At 40.4% G+C, this 16,695-nt stretch overlaps 1 protein-coding gene across 3 annotated transcripts in view; it reads left to right on the top strand.

The window, feature by feature from the left end:
- Positions 1-15,878, top strand: part of mindy3 (MINDY lysine 48 deubiquitinase 3) — a 141,810-nt gene extending 125,932 nt beyond the window's left edge. For 2 of the 3 annotated variants that reach the window (XM_038797948.1, XM_038797950.1), the window contains 2 exons: positions 11,498-11,569; positions 13,432-15,878. In XM_038797948.1, the coding sequence (XP_038653876.1) occupies positions 11,498-11,569; positions 13,432-13,581 (222 nt within the window). In that variant the 3' untranslated portion in view covers positions 13,582-15,878. The remainder of the gene's footprint in view (positions 1-11,497; positions 11,570-13,431) is intronic. The other variant, XM_038797949.1, reaches the window with a different exon arrangement.
- Positions 15,879-16,695: the final 817 nt, after the last annotated feature.

A 16,695-nucleotide genomic window follows, 5' to 3' on the forward strand; every position in this document is an offset into this window, starting at 1 on the left:
ATTTTCCAGCATTTTCTCTTTCGTATACGAATAGATCTGTTAAGGCTCCAGCTATTTCTCCCCTTGCTTCCCACAGTAACCTGGGATAGATCCCACCCGGCCCCGAAGACTTGTCTACTTTAATGCAATTTAGGATACTCAACACTTCCTCCTTTGATATATTGACATTCTCAAGATCTTTCACACACCTATCCCTGACCTCAACATTCGTCACGTCCTTCTCCCTGGTGAATATCGATACAAAGTACTCATTCAGGATTTCACTCACTTCCTGTGGTTCCACGCATAACTTCCCTCCATTGTTCTTGAGTGAGTCTACTCTTTTCCTTGCTTATACTCTTGCTCCTAGTATATGCATAAAAAGCCTTGGGCTTCTCCTTGACCATGTTTGCTAAAGACATTCCATGGCCCCTTTTATCCCTCCTAATTCCATGTTTAATTTCCTTCCTACTTTCACTGTACTCCTCAAAGGCTTCGTCAGTTTTGAGATGCCTAGACCTATTGTGTGCTTCCTTTAGGCCAGATCAGGTAAGGACGACAGATTTCCTTCCCTAAAGGACATTATATATGCTGATGACACCCAGCACTACCTCACCAACACCTCTCCCGACAATGCCCCTGTCTCTAAATTGTCAGACTGCTTGCCCAAAATCCAGTACTGGATAAGCTGAAATTTTCCCCAACTGAATATTGAGAAAAGTGAAGCCGATGCTTTCAGTCTTCGATATAAATGCTACTCCTAGCCATTAACTCTATCTCTTCCTGTCTGAGACTAAACCATACTGTTCACAGCTGCAATCTAGGGTTTGACCTTGAGATGAGCTTCTGACCACACATCCCTGCTATTATGGAGACCACCCACTTCTACCTTCATAATATCATCCAATTCTGCATCCGCCCTCCACTCAGTTGCAGCTGAAACCCTCATCTATATCTTTGTTACCTCACATGTTGCACCCAGAAAAAGCCCGAGGTCATCCAAAACTCTACCATATTATATCTTGTACCATGACCCATTCACCCATCATCACCTGTGCTTACTGACCTACATTTTCTCAGAGTTGATTGATGCCTCAATTTTGCGATTCTGATCCTTGTTCACAAATCCCTCCATGGCCTAAGTTCTCCCCATCATTGTAACAGGGGCTGGTTTAGCACAGTGGGCTAAAGCTGGCTTGTAATGCAGAACAAGGCCAGCAGCGCAGGTTCAATTCCCGTACCAGCCTCCCTGAACAGGCGCCAGAATGTGACCACTGGGGGCTTTTCACAGTAACTTCATTGAAGTCTACTTGTGACAATATGCGATTATTATTAATCTCCTCCAGCCCTACAACCTTCCATGGTATCTCGGCGGCTCCAAGTCTAGCCTCTTAATAACCCTTATGTTAATCACACCACAATTTGCAGCCATGCTTCAACTGCCAAAGACCAAAGTTCTGGATTTTCTTCCTGGAACCTTTGCACCTCACCTCTCTTCTTTAACATGCTCCTGAGAACCTACATTTTTGACTAAGCTTTTGATTGTCTGCCTTAATGCCTCCTTATGTCAGATTGTGTGCTGAACCTTGGAATATTTTAGGACAGTATATAAATACAAGGTGTTGTTAACGCAAAGTTCTGCAATGCTTAACAAAATAGATAATAACTTAATGAAGTTATTCATTAAGTTAATCCTACTTCAAACTATGCAATCCTATTGTTCTGGTTTGGCAAATATTGTTTCTTGAGCCCTGTATGCTTTTTTGTTGATCCTTTAATCAAATAATTGTTAGTGCTTTATTCCTCTTCCTTTCTTTTGCCCCTGCCACACAAAAAGAAACACTCTTCTTCCTTCATTAATATTGAGCCCAAGTGAATGGGTTAAAATTGTTGTAAAGTCGGTTTGCTAACTTTCAAAGAAGTGATGTTGGGTCCACATTTAGATTTTTTGTTCTTATGGAATTTGCTGGTTTTACTATCTGTGCTGTACTGTTCATTATTTGACTCTTGATATAAATGTGGCACCAGTGGAAAACATGAACTAATACTCAAGAGTTTCCCCTTTTGACATTATCTACAAAGAGACAGTTTTAAATTGTAAATCCAAGCTATTTTAAAATTTGTATTGTGTACTGTGCGGGAAAAAGGATACCTTTTGAACCAGCACAGTATGTGATCTAGTTAACCTCGATAGAAGTTCACATTTAGAAATTAAATTTGGGTGGTCAGCAAAAGAAGTCTTGAACCTTTGTAAATTCATAACTTAGAACAATAAATACGAAAGGTCCAATTTAAATCCCCATGAGGAAATGGTGAAGGTATTTGTTTGTTGACATTGAATATCCTGGGCAGGAGGTTTGCTAGTGCATGCTGGGATGGTTAAACTGGTGTGGCAGGGGGGTGGGAACCGGTACAGAAGGCCAGTAAGTGTCGAGACTGGGGGGAAAAGTGAGACTGAGATAAATATAGCGCAGAGTAAGAGCAGGCAGAGGGAACCCACAGGGCTCAGCGGGACTGTAGGTCTCGAGTGCGTTTGCTTCAATGCAAGAAGTATAACAGGTAAGAGAGATGAACTGAGAGCCTGGATTACTGCATGGAACTACGATGTAATTGCAATTACAGAGACATGGTTAAAGGAGGGACAGGATTGGCAGCTTAACATTCCGGGATATCATTGTTCTAGACAGGACAGAATGGGAAACAAAAGTGGTGGAGGAGTTGCATTGCTAATTAGGAAGCAGATCACAGCTGTGTTGAGGGAGGACACATTGGATGGATCTTGTAGTGAGGCATTATGGGTGGAGCTCAGGAATATGAACGGTGAAATGATGGGTGATTTTTACTTCTCCCATATTGACTGGAAATCGCTTACAGGCAGGGGCTCGGATGGAGAGCAATTTGTTAAATGTGTCCAGGAGGGCTTTTTAGAACATAGATCATACAGTGCAGAAGGAGGTCATTCGGCCCATCAAGTCCGCACCGACCCGCTTAAACCCTCATTTCCACCCTAACCCAACAACCCCTCCTAACCTTTTTGGACACTAAGGGCAATTTAGCAAGGCCAATCCACCTAACCTGCATGTCTTTGGACTGTGGGAGGAAACTGGAGCACCCGGAGGAAACCCACGCAGACACTGGGAGAAGGTGGAGACTCCGCACAGACAGTGACCCAGCAGGGAATCGAACCTGGGACCCTGGTGCTGTGAAGCCACAGTGCTAACCGCTATGCCACCGCTGTGCTCTGATACTGTATGTTGACAATCCAACCATGGAGCGGGTCATACTAGACTTGATATTGGGAAATGAGCCAAGCCAGGTGATTGATGTTTCAGTGGGGGAGCATTTTGGGCTTAGTGACCATAATTCCATAGGATTTCAAATAGTCATGGATAAGAACAAGAGTGGCCTGCTGGCGAGGGTGCTTAATTGGACGAGGGTGCATAATTCGGCGAGGGTGCATAATTGGGCGAGGGCTAATTACATCTAAATTACACAGGAACTGGGGAATGTGAATTGGGAGCAGCTATTTGAAGGCATCTGACATGTGGGAGGCTTTTAAAGGCCAGTTGATTGAAATGAACGATGGAAATTCTAGGATTCGGGAACCATGGATGACTAAGCTTGGTCAAATGGAAAAAGGAAGCATAAGATAGGTCAAGGCATCTAAAAACTGATGAACCCTTGAGGAGTACAGTGAAAGTAGGAAGGAACTTTAATTAGGAGTGCTAAAAGGGGCCATGAAATGTCTTTAGCAAACAAGGTGAAGGAGAATCCCAAGGCTTTTTATGCATATATTAGGAGCAAGAGGGTACCAAGAGAAAGACTGGGCCCACTCAAGGACAAAGGAAGGAAGTTAAGCGTGGAACCACAAGAAGTAGGTGAAATCCTGCAAGGAAAAGAGTAGACTCACTCGAGAACAATGGAGGGAAGTTATGCGTGGAACCACAGGAAGTGAGTGAAATCCTGAATGAGTACTTTGTATCGATATTCACCAGAGAGAAGGATATGACAGATGTTGAGGTCTGTGAGAGGTGTGTGAAAGTTCTTGAGAATGACAATATATCAAAGGAGGAAGTGTTGAGTATCCCAAATTGCATTAAGGTAGACAAACCCTCAGGGTTGGATGGGATCTATCCCAGGTTACTGCGAGAGGCAAGGGGAGAAATAGCTGGGACCTTAACAGATATCTTCACGTTCTCTTTGACCACAGGCGAGGTTCCAGAGGACTGGAGAATAGCCAACTTTATTCCCTTGTTTAAGAAAGGAAGCAGGAATAATCCAGCAAATTATAGGCCGGTTAGCCTGACATTAGTGGTGGGGATGCTTTTTGAAAAGATACTGAGGGACAGGATATATTCACATTTGGTAAAAAATGGACTAGTTAGTGACAGGCAGCATGGTTTCTGTACGGGGACGGTCGTATCTCACAAACATGATTGAGTTTTTTGAAGAGGTGTCAAAGAAAATTGATGAGGGAAAGGCTGTCGGTGTAGTTTATATGGACTTTAATAAGGCATTTGATAAGGTCCCACATGGCAGACTGGTACAAAAACTATAATCACATGGGATTCAGTGTGGGCTGGCTAGATAGATATAGAACTAGCTTGGTCATAGAAAACAGAGTAGTGGTGAAAGGGTGTTTTTCAGAATGGAGATCTGTTGCTAGTGGTGTTCCGCAGGGATCAGTGCTGTGTCCTCTATTGTTTGTAGTATATATAAATGGAGGAAAATGTGGGTGGTCTGATATGCAATTTTGCAGATGATGCAAAGATTGCTGGAGTTGCTGATAGTGCTGAGGATTGTCAGAGGATGCAACAGGATCTAGTTAGCTTGGAGACTTGGGCACAGAAATTGCAGATGAATTTTAATCCGGACAAATGAGAGGTGATGCATTTTAGAGAATTAAATCTAGGTGTGAATTATGCTGTAAATGGCAGAACCCTTAGAAGCATCATACAGAGCAATCTGGGCATGCAGGTCCACAGTTCCTAAAAGTAACAACACAGGTGGCCAAGGTGATTAAGAAGGCATTTGTCATGCTTGCCATCATCAGCCAGGGCATTGAGTTCAGAAGTTGGGAAATGATGTCACAGCTATATAAAACTTGGTTAGACCACATTTGGAGTACTGCATGCAGTTCTGGTCACCACATTATCAGAAGGACATGGAAGCTTTGGAGAGAGGGCAAAGAAGGTTCACCAGGATGTTGCCTTGTCTCGAGGTGTTGGCAATAAGGAGAAGTTGAATAAACTAGGATTGTTTTCCCTGGGAAGATGGAGGTTGAGGGGAGACCTGATAGAGGTTTACAAAATTATGAGGGGCATAGACGGCGTGGATAGTCAAAGGCTTTTCCTAAGGGTGGAAGTGTCAATTACAACGGGGGGGGGGGGGGGCACATGTTCAAGGTGAGAAGGGGAAAGTTTAAGGGAGATATGCGGGGTAAGTTTTTCAGAGAGTGGTGGTGCCTTGAATGCGCTGCCAGAGGATGTGGCGGAAGCAGCCACAGTAGCAACATTTAAGAAACATCTGGATGGGTACATGAATAGGGAGGAAATAGAGGGATACGGACTGAGTAAGGGCAGAAGGTTTTTTGTTTTTAGTTAGGGCATCATGATTGTTGCAGGCTTGGAGGGCCGAAGGGCTAGTTCCTGTGCTGTACTTTGTTCTTTGTTTAATAACCGTTTTCACAAGCATCACTTGGTGACTACTTGATTTCTATTTTTAAAATTAATTTCCCATTTGATTTAATTTCAAACTCAAAATGTTCGCAGAAAGCAAACCACATGCCAGATATTTTTCCATTTGCATGGCTCAAAATAGCTTTATTCTTTTGTGCATTCAGAATTCTATATAATTTATTCAAGTGGACGAGTTTAATCTAACCTACAAGACTTCTACACATGCTTGCAGAACCTCACATGATGAGATGTTCTTTTCCTCTCTCCTTCCTTCCCTCAGAATATTAATCACATGTTTCTATGTGCTATACTGCAAATCGTAGCAATTTTCTTACCTTATTTTACTACAGGGAGTGAGAGAATGCCAAGATAGTTATCAAATCTCAGTCAGGAAAGCTGTGAAGAAAGAAATAAAGAGATAAAGAAAAACATTTTTGGAAGGGAAAGAGATAAAGAAAAATGTACCATGCCACTTAGCCTGTCGCCCATGTGACTGAAACAGCTTGCCATTTTTAACCAGAGTTATGGTTTCAACACAAGTTTACAGCAGAAGTTCACCTGCCAAGGAAGTGTTTAATCCTGATAGCTCTAGCCTTAACCTTCACAGGATTGTAATTATTATTCTCACATTGGTCTACGGGAATGGTCACTTGATAACTTTTTATTTAAAAATGTGATAATTCACCAATGTCCTTATAAAATATTACCCATTTCCATTCTTTGAAAATTAATTTTTTAATCTAAATTTAATGCAAATACGATTTGTGAAGCTGTGGAATAATAGTTGTAATTTCCCCTTTTGGAATTGTATTGATCTCAGTTGTGATGGTACTTCTAGACATAGGAACAGCTTTTCCCCACAGCTACTAAACTCAATGACTCTCCCTCAAACTGATCTGTTCCCTGTAAGAACACTATTCACGACGTCCTATGCTGCTTTTGCTCACGTATTTGTTTTGCTTGGCTCTTCCGCACTATAATCAATCACTATTTGTCGATGTACCATTTGTCACTGTTACTCTGTCGATTATTCTTTTTGTCTACTATGTACGTACTGTGTACGTTCCCTTGGCCACAGAAAAATACTTTTCACTGTACTTCGGTACATGTGACAATAAATGAATGAATCAATCAATGAGCACTAAGTGGAAAGAAACTTCCCTGTCATGAGGACGTTTGTGAACCAGTGAAGTTATCACTGTACAACAGAAAGAGTGTGAGCAGCTTGGAACTAAATTTAAAGTGAGAACTACAAAGATTACTACCCGAGTGACGAGCAAATTAGCACAGGGTAAATAAGGTCAGAGTTAGGTGCGTGCCTCATAGACTGGTATAGGAGAAGTGGGTTTTGACTTGAGAGGTACTGGCACCAGAAATGGGGAAATGTGGGGCTGTACCCACGCAAGCATGAAAATCTTGATGAATCACAACTAGAGCTATAAGAGGGCTTTAAACAAAATAGTGGGCTACGGAGGGTTCCCGTGAGAGACACTTGGAAAGTTAGAGAACTGGGCAATAATGCAGGGTAGCAATGCAGTTATTATAACCAGAGCAGATGTGAGAGTGTACCAACGGAGGTCTCAGATAGGGAAACATGGTGAAAGGACAAAATAAAAAGCTGTTTATCTGCAGCATTTGTGTCGAGATGGATGAATTGATAACACAAGTAGAAATAAATGAATATGATGGCCATTACATAGGTGTGGTTATAAGGTGACAACGGTTGAGTTCTGAATATTCAAGGCTATTTGGCATTGTGGATTGACAAAGAAGAAAAGGATTCGTATCTCTGTTAATAAAGAATAAGATCAGTACAATAATGAGAACTTATATTGGTTCACGCAATCAAGCTATTGAAGCAGTTTGGGTGGACATAAGAAATCGCAAAGGAAGGAAGTTACTAGTGGGGAGTAGTGTATAGGCCTCCTAACAGTAGCTTTATGTAGAGTATAAATTAAGAAACAATGCGGGCTTGTAAGAAAGGTACTGCAATAATCGTGGGAAATTTTAATCTCTAAATGGTTTGGATGAATCAAGTTTGCAAGGAGCCTGGAGAATTAGTTTATGGAGTGTATTCTGGACAGTTTCTGAAACAATATATTCTGGAACCAACCAGGGAATAAACTGCATTGGGCCTGATGATGTGTAAATTTTTTTAAATTAATTTGTGTGATGTGAGCATTGCTGGCTAATCCAGCTAGGCCAGCATTTATTGCTCAACGCAAATTGCCCTTGAAGGCCGTGGTGAGTGGCTTCTTGAACTGCTACAGTCAATGTGATGTTGTTACACCCAGAGTGCTGTTAGTCAGGATGTTCCAGGATTTTGACCCAGCTACAGTGAAACAGGATTAATTAATGATCTCCAAGTAGAGGATCTCCTAGGCAAGCACAATAGAATTTCACATTCAGTTTGAGGGTCAGAAATTCAGATCTAAAATTAGTGTCTTGCACCATATAAAAATACAAGGGAATGAAGAAATAGTTAGCCAAAGTGGATTGATGGCAGACATTTAAAGAGATGATTCATAGTTATTAATAACAATATCTTTGATTGAGAAATAAAGACTCTATGAAACGGATACACCACACATGGCTAACTAAGGGAATGTAGGATGCTATAGCATTGAAAGAAAATGTTTGTAATGCTGCAAAGGTTAAGTGTAGGTCAGAAGATTGGGATTTTTTTTACAAAGCAGCAAAGGATGGCTTTTAAAAAGATAAAAATTTTAGTACGAAAGGAACCGAGCAGGAAATATAAAAATGCACATGAAAAGGTTCTGTAAGTATATCAAATGGAAAACAGTAGCTAAAGTGAGTATTGGTCCCTTATGGTGAATGAGACCGGGGAATTGACAATTGGAAACCAGAAAATAGCAGAGACTTTGAACAAGTATTTTGTGTCTGATGGTGCAAGTTAAGGCCACAACCACATCAATAATGATCTTGTTGAATGGTGAGGCAGGCCCGAGGGGCCGAATGGCCTACTCCTGCTCCTGTTTATGTTCAAGGCAGACGAGGCAGAAAGCTAGGAGTCGGTGTCTGCTCTCTCAACTTATAATATGGGTGGGCAACACGGTGGCACCATGGTTAGCACTGCTGCCTCACGACGCTGAGGACCGTGGTTCGATCCTGGCCCAGGTCACTGTCTGTCTGGAGTTTGAACATTCTCCCCTTGTCTGCGTGGGCCCCACCCCACAACCCAAAACGATGTGCAGGGTGGGTCAATTGGCCACACTAAATTGCCCCTTAATTGGGAAAAAGTAGAATTGGGTACTCTAAATTTATTTTTAAAAACTTATAGCATAGGTGGCATTGGAAGGGTGAAGAAGGAACAATGAAATCCTTTTTAATTATTTCAATGTATTGGCAGTTTTCTTAGCATAACAACAAAAGGGCTTTATATTTTATAACCAAAAATACATCTGGCACTCTTGTTCAGGTTTCACTGAGATCAGTGTTTTTATTCCTGTGATATTAGCCATTAAGCAGACAGTGATCTCGTTAAATAGTTGAGTCTCATTTTATGCATTTCTTATTGTAGTTATCGGATTTCAATGAGTACCCTGTGTTTTGTTATTGACTACCTTTTATTAGATATTTTCAAAGTTCTCAGTTGTGAAAGGTTTAATTAAATGAGGCAACAATGTATTTTCGGTTTAATTACCTTTATGCAATGTTCAAAACACATTTTGGAGTTTCTTTACGGAATATCCCCCTAACTTCCTAAGGTGGTCTCTTCTGACCTAGAGAGAGAGCAAGGTGGGTTTTGGTGAGCTTTATTCAGGTTTTAAATTTAAGAGTTTCTTTAACCGATCTGGAACACTATCTTAAGAGGGAAGAAATTTCCAAAGTCCTAACCTCGACAGCAGTGGATGGCTTGCTTGTCAGAAAATCATGGGTGCACTGCAATTTAGACAGCATGTGATATTAATCTTGATTGACCATGAAAAGATAACTTGGTTTGACGTTTTTACGGGAGTGTTAGAAAAAGTAAAAAGCTCAATTTTGCCGATAATGGAAATCTACAGAGGAAAATGATCCAAGCCCTGGGAATATGGCTCAAAAGGTTGGAAGATTCCAGAGTGCAGACCACCCTGCCTGCCATGTACCGATGGGAGAATCTCCACTCCCAGCACCAGCCCGTACCTCCTCCACTCCCATTACATTCAATCCAGCTATCACCCACCTTTCTCTTTCACATTCACAGGTCACAAGAGCCACCTCTTGGAGAGATTTTCAACATTTCCCTGCCCTGCAGCTATTCTGCTGTAGCTATTTGCACCTTCTATGGATCTTTCTTTTGTTTCTTTACTTGTCCAATTACCTTGCACTATCATTATGTTTGTCATTCATTCACTCTGTCCTCCATCCTATCACACACCTCCCCCTTTGTCCTCCCCATCCCTATCTTTCCCAGACTTGGTACTTGATTATAAGCTGTTGATGTCTTGCATCTTCTAGTTCTGATGAAATGTCATCAACGTGAAATCTGTTTGCCTCCCTATAGATGCTGCTTGACCTGCTAAATGTTTCTAATATTTCCGTGTTTATTGTAATTTATTTGTTTTATACTTTTTAAAATGTCACTACCATAAATAGCTAACATGTATAACAAAGGGATACTTAATAAAACATATAAGGGTACCATTTTCACATTGGACACAATCAGCACTCCAGATACAAATTGTGACCAAAATTGCATCCTTTTATTGTCGAATTTCTCGCTCACCTTTACTGGCGGCACGGTAGCACAGTGTGCTTCACAGCGCCAGGGCCCCAGGTTTGATTCCCGGCTTGGGTCACTGTCTGTGTGGAGTCTGCACGTTCTCCCAGTGTCTGTGTGGGTTTCCTCTGGGTGCTCTGGTTTCCTCCCACAAGTCCTGAAAGACATGCTGTTAGGTAATTTGGACATTCTGAATTCCCCCTCAGTGTACCCAAACAGGCGCTGGAGTGTGGCGACTAGGGGCTTTTCACAGTAACTTCATTGCAGTGTTAATGTCAGCCTACTTGTGACAATAATAAAGATTATTATTACATATTGCCAAATGCGCAATTAGCCATGAACCAACACAGTCATACAGCATTTTAAAACCTAATTTGCTTTTCAAATATTGCTTGATATATTTAATAGTGCAGCTGAAAATGGGTTTGTATTCTGTGTCAATACATCACCTGTTGTAACCCAATGGTAAATGATGGAAAATGTGTTCTAATTAATTAGCAGAAAAAGTTCCAGTTATATTGGGGTTCAGGAGCCAACCTCTTAGTAAATTAAACAATTGTGTTCAAAAGTTTATGAAACATTCCTTGTGAACCAGCGAGAGCCTCCGCAATGACTTGGAAACCAGCACAATTAGCAGAAACTCCTAATGGTAATTGATTTAATCCATCCTGTGGTGAGAAGCAAGGGTTTGGGTGGGGTGGGGTGGCAGGGTGTGCCGGAGGTGGAAAGATGACCAGTTTTGTGGAAGCCCAAGTGGCTCTATGAAGGCAGTGATCTTCTGCACCAGATACACCTACTTCAGCCGAATTGTGCAGAAAAACCAACCCAATCAAGCAGAAACTCTGGACCTGAATTTACAGATGTCCTTCAGTTGCTGCATGCATCGCCATCTTGCTTTCCGGGTTTAATGAATGTTTTTGCACTACATCCATAAACATTTATTTGTAGTAAGCAGCTAATCAATTAGATCTGTCAACAGCTGCTGCTTTAATTATTGTGTGACTTGCCTAATGTTTATGTGACAAGTAGAGTTAAACCCCAAAGCTGTGTAGTGCACTTTGGAAAGCAAAAGTTAAAAAATCCATGTAAAAGTCTCTCCATTCTGCTGTGCTTTCAGGAATCTACCATTCCAGATTCATTCACTGTTTATCACTACAACGGGTTGAAGCAGTCTAACCACAGTGAAAAGGTGAGGCAAGACAAGAACTTAACTGTTAATCACCTACACTTCCTGCCACTTTAGAAACCCATGATTTGAATATGCATATATTGAGTGTGATGTGGTTATCTGTATTAACCTCATCTTTTTGTACAACACCAATTGTATAAAGTTCATGAATATGATTTGAGAGTTTGACCCCAGTTAATTTTGCTGGCATTATCCAAACCACAGGTTCTGCTGAGCATATTAAAAACTATTGCCCTTCAACTGTGTGGCTTGCTAGGCCACTTCAGAGTCCACCATATTGCTGAGGGCCTGGAGTCACATTTCCTTCCCTAAAGCATAATAATAGTCCAAATGTCACCATCTGGTGGGTGGCACAGTAGTTAGTGCTGTTGCTTCACAGCTCCGAGGTCCCAGGTTCGATTCCTTGCTTAGGTCACTGTCTGTGTGGAGTCTGCACGTTCTCCCTGTGTCTGCGTGGGGTTCCTCCAGATGTTCCGGTTTCCTCCCACAGTCCAAGGATATGCAGGTTAGTGGATTGACCATGCTAAATTGCCCTTTGTGTCCAAAAAGGTTAGGTGGGGTTACGGGGATAGGGTGGAGGTGTGGGCTTAAGTAAAGTGCTCTTTCCAAGGGCTGGTGCTGACTCGATGAGCCAAATGGCCTCCCGCTGCACTGTAAATTCCATGGTTCCATGATTGGATTTGAACTCAGGTCCTCAGAGCATTGCCCTGGCCCTCTGGATTACTGGTCCAGTGACAATACCACTACATCACCACTTCCCCGAAATACAACACATAAGAGGTGATTTAGCCCATCGTACCATGCAGTGCAAGCTTTTTAAAAGAGCTATGCAAATAGACCATTCGCCAGCTCTTCAACATAACCCTGCAATTTTTTCCCAAGATAAACTCGGAAGGCAAGAAAGGAAAGATTCATTTTTGAAATCATTTAAGCACTGATTTTAACCAAACACTGTTGGTGAGAGCAGGATGTATGCAAAGTGGAATTGGAAACCCAATACATCTTGCTCCATTTTCATCTCTGTTGAAGTCAAATCGAATGGGATGTCTGACTAGTGTACTTTCTGACTGGGTGCAATAAGTGAAAATTGGGGCTTTTGTTATTAAAATGTGTATTAAAATATTTGATGTTGTAAATAATTTGCATTTCGTGCTATGCACTTATCAAAGAATTGTGAATTGTAACAATAGACAACTTGGTGTAAATATAAGATTATGAGGTTCGAGAGTGGTATTTGAAAACCCAAGTCGTGGTTTTTAGAACGGTATTAACAAGGTGGTTCAGAAAACCAGGCAAAGAGTCAGGAAAGAAAAGGATATATTTTTACAAAGTTCAGTCTTCAACTTACTACTACTCCCCAAAAAGGTTACGGTACATTCTCCACTAAAGGAAAAACAGGTTGATTAAACACTTCATCTTTATTATGTTAAACAAACCTTTACCAACCACTGGGAACAATTATACTGCAGAGAAAGAAAACAGGCCACAGTGACCTTTTGCCATGCATCCAACCTCTTAGCTTGGGAGTTGAAAGAACTCTCACGTCTTGTTTTGGAATCTTCATGATCTTTCTCTTTCCTTTCATTTGCTGTGTACTTGTAGGTCAGAAGATTAAGTATACCTCGCACAGCTGTCATCAGCATTAAAACAGTTAAGATAGAAAAGGCTGCGTGTACTCTCTTTGAAGGCTTCCCTGCTCATAGAGTTGTTTATACGTTTCACATGCAAAAGATGCAAGTGTTTTGGAGTGTACTATCCATCCTAAAATAATATGTAATTGTATGTCAAAAAAATAAATAATTTCTGATCAACCAAACACTTTTCTACTTTATTGAAATGATGTTCCTTCTGTTCTTCAAAAGGTTATGTATGTCGAAGGAACTGCTGTTGTCATGGGCTTTGAGGATCCAATGGTGCGAACTGATGATACTCCAATCAAGCGTTGTTTGCAAACAAAGTGGCCATATATAGAGCTCATGTGGAACACAGACCGATCACCCTCTTTAAATTAGTTCCAAGAAATCAAACCAAACAAAATTCCAAATACTGTAAGCTGCACTACTTATCAAAATCTGTACACAGACGCTGCTAACTGGAATGTAGCATCCCTGAAGTCCTTAAGAAACTGCAGACCTTGATTATACTACCAATCATAAAGTTCCAAGTCACTGTCCTTCATTGTTAAAATCAAAAGATTACCCATCAAAATGGGAAATGTGTCATCGATTTAATTAAGTTATTTCATTATATCATCCTCGAAATTTAAAATCACAATTCTGTAAAATAATGATGTAAGAGCAATGTGCACATTTGGGTCCTATAATTCTGGGTGCTCTCTATGCCACCAGAGTTGTAATGGAAAAGGACTCCTAGCCAATAACAGTCAAAGCTGTAGACCCCAGTGGGATGTCGGCCTTAAATGGGCTGACGTGAAATTCATGAAGATGACATGCTTTTTCCCCCCTCAACATTTCCTAATTTAAGACAATCAATTCCATATGCTACTAAACCTGCTGCAGCCTTTGGAAGGCCCAATGCGAGATCAAAGTCAGCTCTCACTTGTAGGCCCCCTACTCAGAGGCATGCTGGCCAGAATCTTTGGCCATATCCCAAGAATGTACCCATACCCCCACAAATGTGCGTCGAAATTAGGACAACCAGTGAAGTATTTAGAAGACTATAATCATTTCTTCACTGGAAAATTCAAATCAATTTATTTTTACAGAGTGGCAGTGCAGAGGAAGCAGACTCATTGCCAAATTGGAAAATTTGTTTTGTGTTCTAAAATTACCTCTTGTCCAAATTGTTGATAAGAAAAATTTTTTTTTTTACATTGCAAGAAAAGCTCCACAGGTCAGGCAGAATCTGTGGCGAGAAACTGAGTTGACAAAAGGTCACTTCTGTTTGTTCACAAATGCTGTTTGTCCTGCGGAGCTTCTTCAGCATTTTTTTGTTTCAATTTCAGTTTTCCCGCATTTGATGCCCATCCCCAATTGTCCTCGAGAATGTGGTAGTGAGTCATCTTCTTGAACCACTGGAGTCCGTGTGGTGTAGGTACATCCACAATGCATAATGAGCGAATGTTTTAAAAACAACTTTTCACCTTAAGGGGACCCTTCTGCAGAGCACTGCAACATAATTCATTCAAACGGATGTGCTCCATTACATCATCAAAGAACTCGCCGTCGAAAATGACTCCCAAGAATAATGATTTCCGATGTAGTGTGCATGACCAAAGAAACCTCAGTGGCCAGCTGGACCTTTTCTATGCAGAAAACCTTCCAGCTGATAGCATATTTGTTGTATATAATCCTTTTAGTGATGTCAGTGGAGCACATCTGCTTGGACACACTACCATTCTGCTGTGCTCCTCGGGGGAACCCATTACAAAATGCTATTTTTTAATCAGCAGGGATCAGATCAAAGCTGCATGCTGTGGGTCATAGATGGAACTGGGAAGGAAGGGGAAAATTGTTAAATTGAACACTCCCACCCCCTCCTCTCCCCACAAATAGTTTCCCTTTAAATAACGCACATGCATTTTTAACTTCAATATAAACAGGATTGACAGTATCCTGTGTAGTTGGGCGCAGTCAGTGAATTTTCTATCTTCAGCATCCCATGAACTTGAGCAGTGACAGTGACTAAAAACTTTATCTTTTACAGTGATCTCTTGTGGGGTGGAGGAGAAGATTCATGGATATGTTTGGAAGAGCCATTTGCTTAACTTTGTTTTACATTTGTGGTGTATTACAATATGTTTGAAACACCCGAGTATGTGGCTGCCTGTAACATACTGGAATTCTGCAGTTTACATTCTCAAATGTAAGCTATACAAAGGTAAAATACTAATCCAAATTTTGGCTAACGCAGCTTATCTCTGAAGCTACCCAGCTGTATTGTTAAATAAAATTGCCAAGATTTGTTTTCTTTTGTGTCAAAATTACACCGTTTGCCAGTGTTCATGTGCATTTAAATTCTGCTTGTTAGATTGCATGAAAAATGAACAATTCCTCGTGCATAAAACACCATGTTCTCTTATTTATTATAATTTGGCAATTGGTCCGAAATAAAAATACTGTTGAAAAATGTTCTTGAATTATTTTCTTAATGCACTTGAGCTAACTTTATGACTGTTTTGTTATTTAAACTTGTTTCTAAGCTGAACAAAATCTTATTGTAAAATTGCTTCTCATTGAGTACTAATTTTCCAAAACAACAATTTTATCTGTATAGAATATCTTTAGCAATAAATGGTCCATGTTTTTTTTATTGGAGAATATTAAAATAATTTCGTTGATTTTCAAAATTCTCATTTGTGTTTTTGTTCAACCATTTTGGAACAATTCTCTGAAGCATCAAACTAATAGACTAACAGCAGAATACCTCACAAATATGTAACACCCGGTACAGTAACTGCTATAATTTGGGCAACTACACAGTAAACTTAGCCCTTTATGTGTTAGTGTCCTATTTTAATTTTCTTATTTATTGTACAGGGCAAAGTTTTTTTTTAAATCCTCAGTTTTTTTTATAAATGAGGTAAGAGAAAACTATTTCTTTCAAGACCATTAAGTATTAAGGTGGTCACGACACCAGTGAGTTTGTGAATGATCAAAATCCCTAGGGCACACTGAAGTTTTGACTGAATAATCTTTCGATCGTGGTAAGTCTGTTGTAATTGGGTGATAGAAACTGACCTTTTATTAGAGGAAAAAGGGGTTAAAGGGAGAGATTATTGAAATAAATCATAATAACTAAGATTTTAAAGTTATATATTAAACATAATAGCAGAAAATGCTGAGAGCTTGTGAAAAAATCCGATAATGAAACTACAAAAGTTTGCAAGGGCTAGGATCCAGTTCCATGTCCATGGTAACCACAGAATCACCACATGGAAAGCAATTTCTGCTGAGTAAGCTTTTCATCAGTGGAAAGTTACTGAAATGTTTCATCTTTAACGGACAGACATTTTAGTCAAATGAAATTAATTTTAGATTACTCAACACCAATCACAGATGTAAAAGTTTGGGTATTGAGACGAGAAAGTTGTTCCAGAATCAACTCTACCTATTCTCTAAAATCTGCTCTATCGTCTTGCTTTGCAAAGCTATTTTAAACTGTGC

Source organism: Scyliorhinus canicula, chromosome 5 (assembly GCF_902713615.1).
Source record: "Scyliorhinus canicula chromosome 5, sScyCan1.1, whole genome shotgun sequence".
Classification (NCBI taxonomy): Eukaryota; Metazoa; Chordata; class Chondrichthyes; order Carcharhiniformes; family Scyliorhinidae; genus Scyliorhinus; species Scyliorhinus canicula.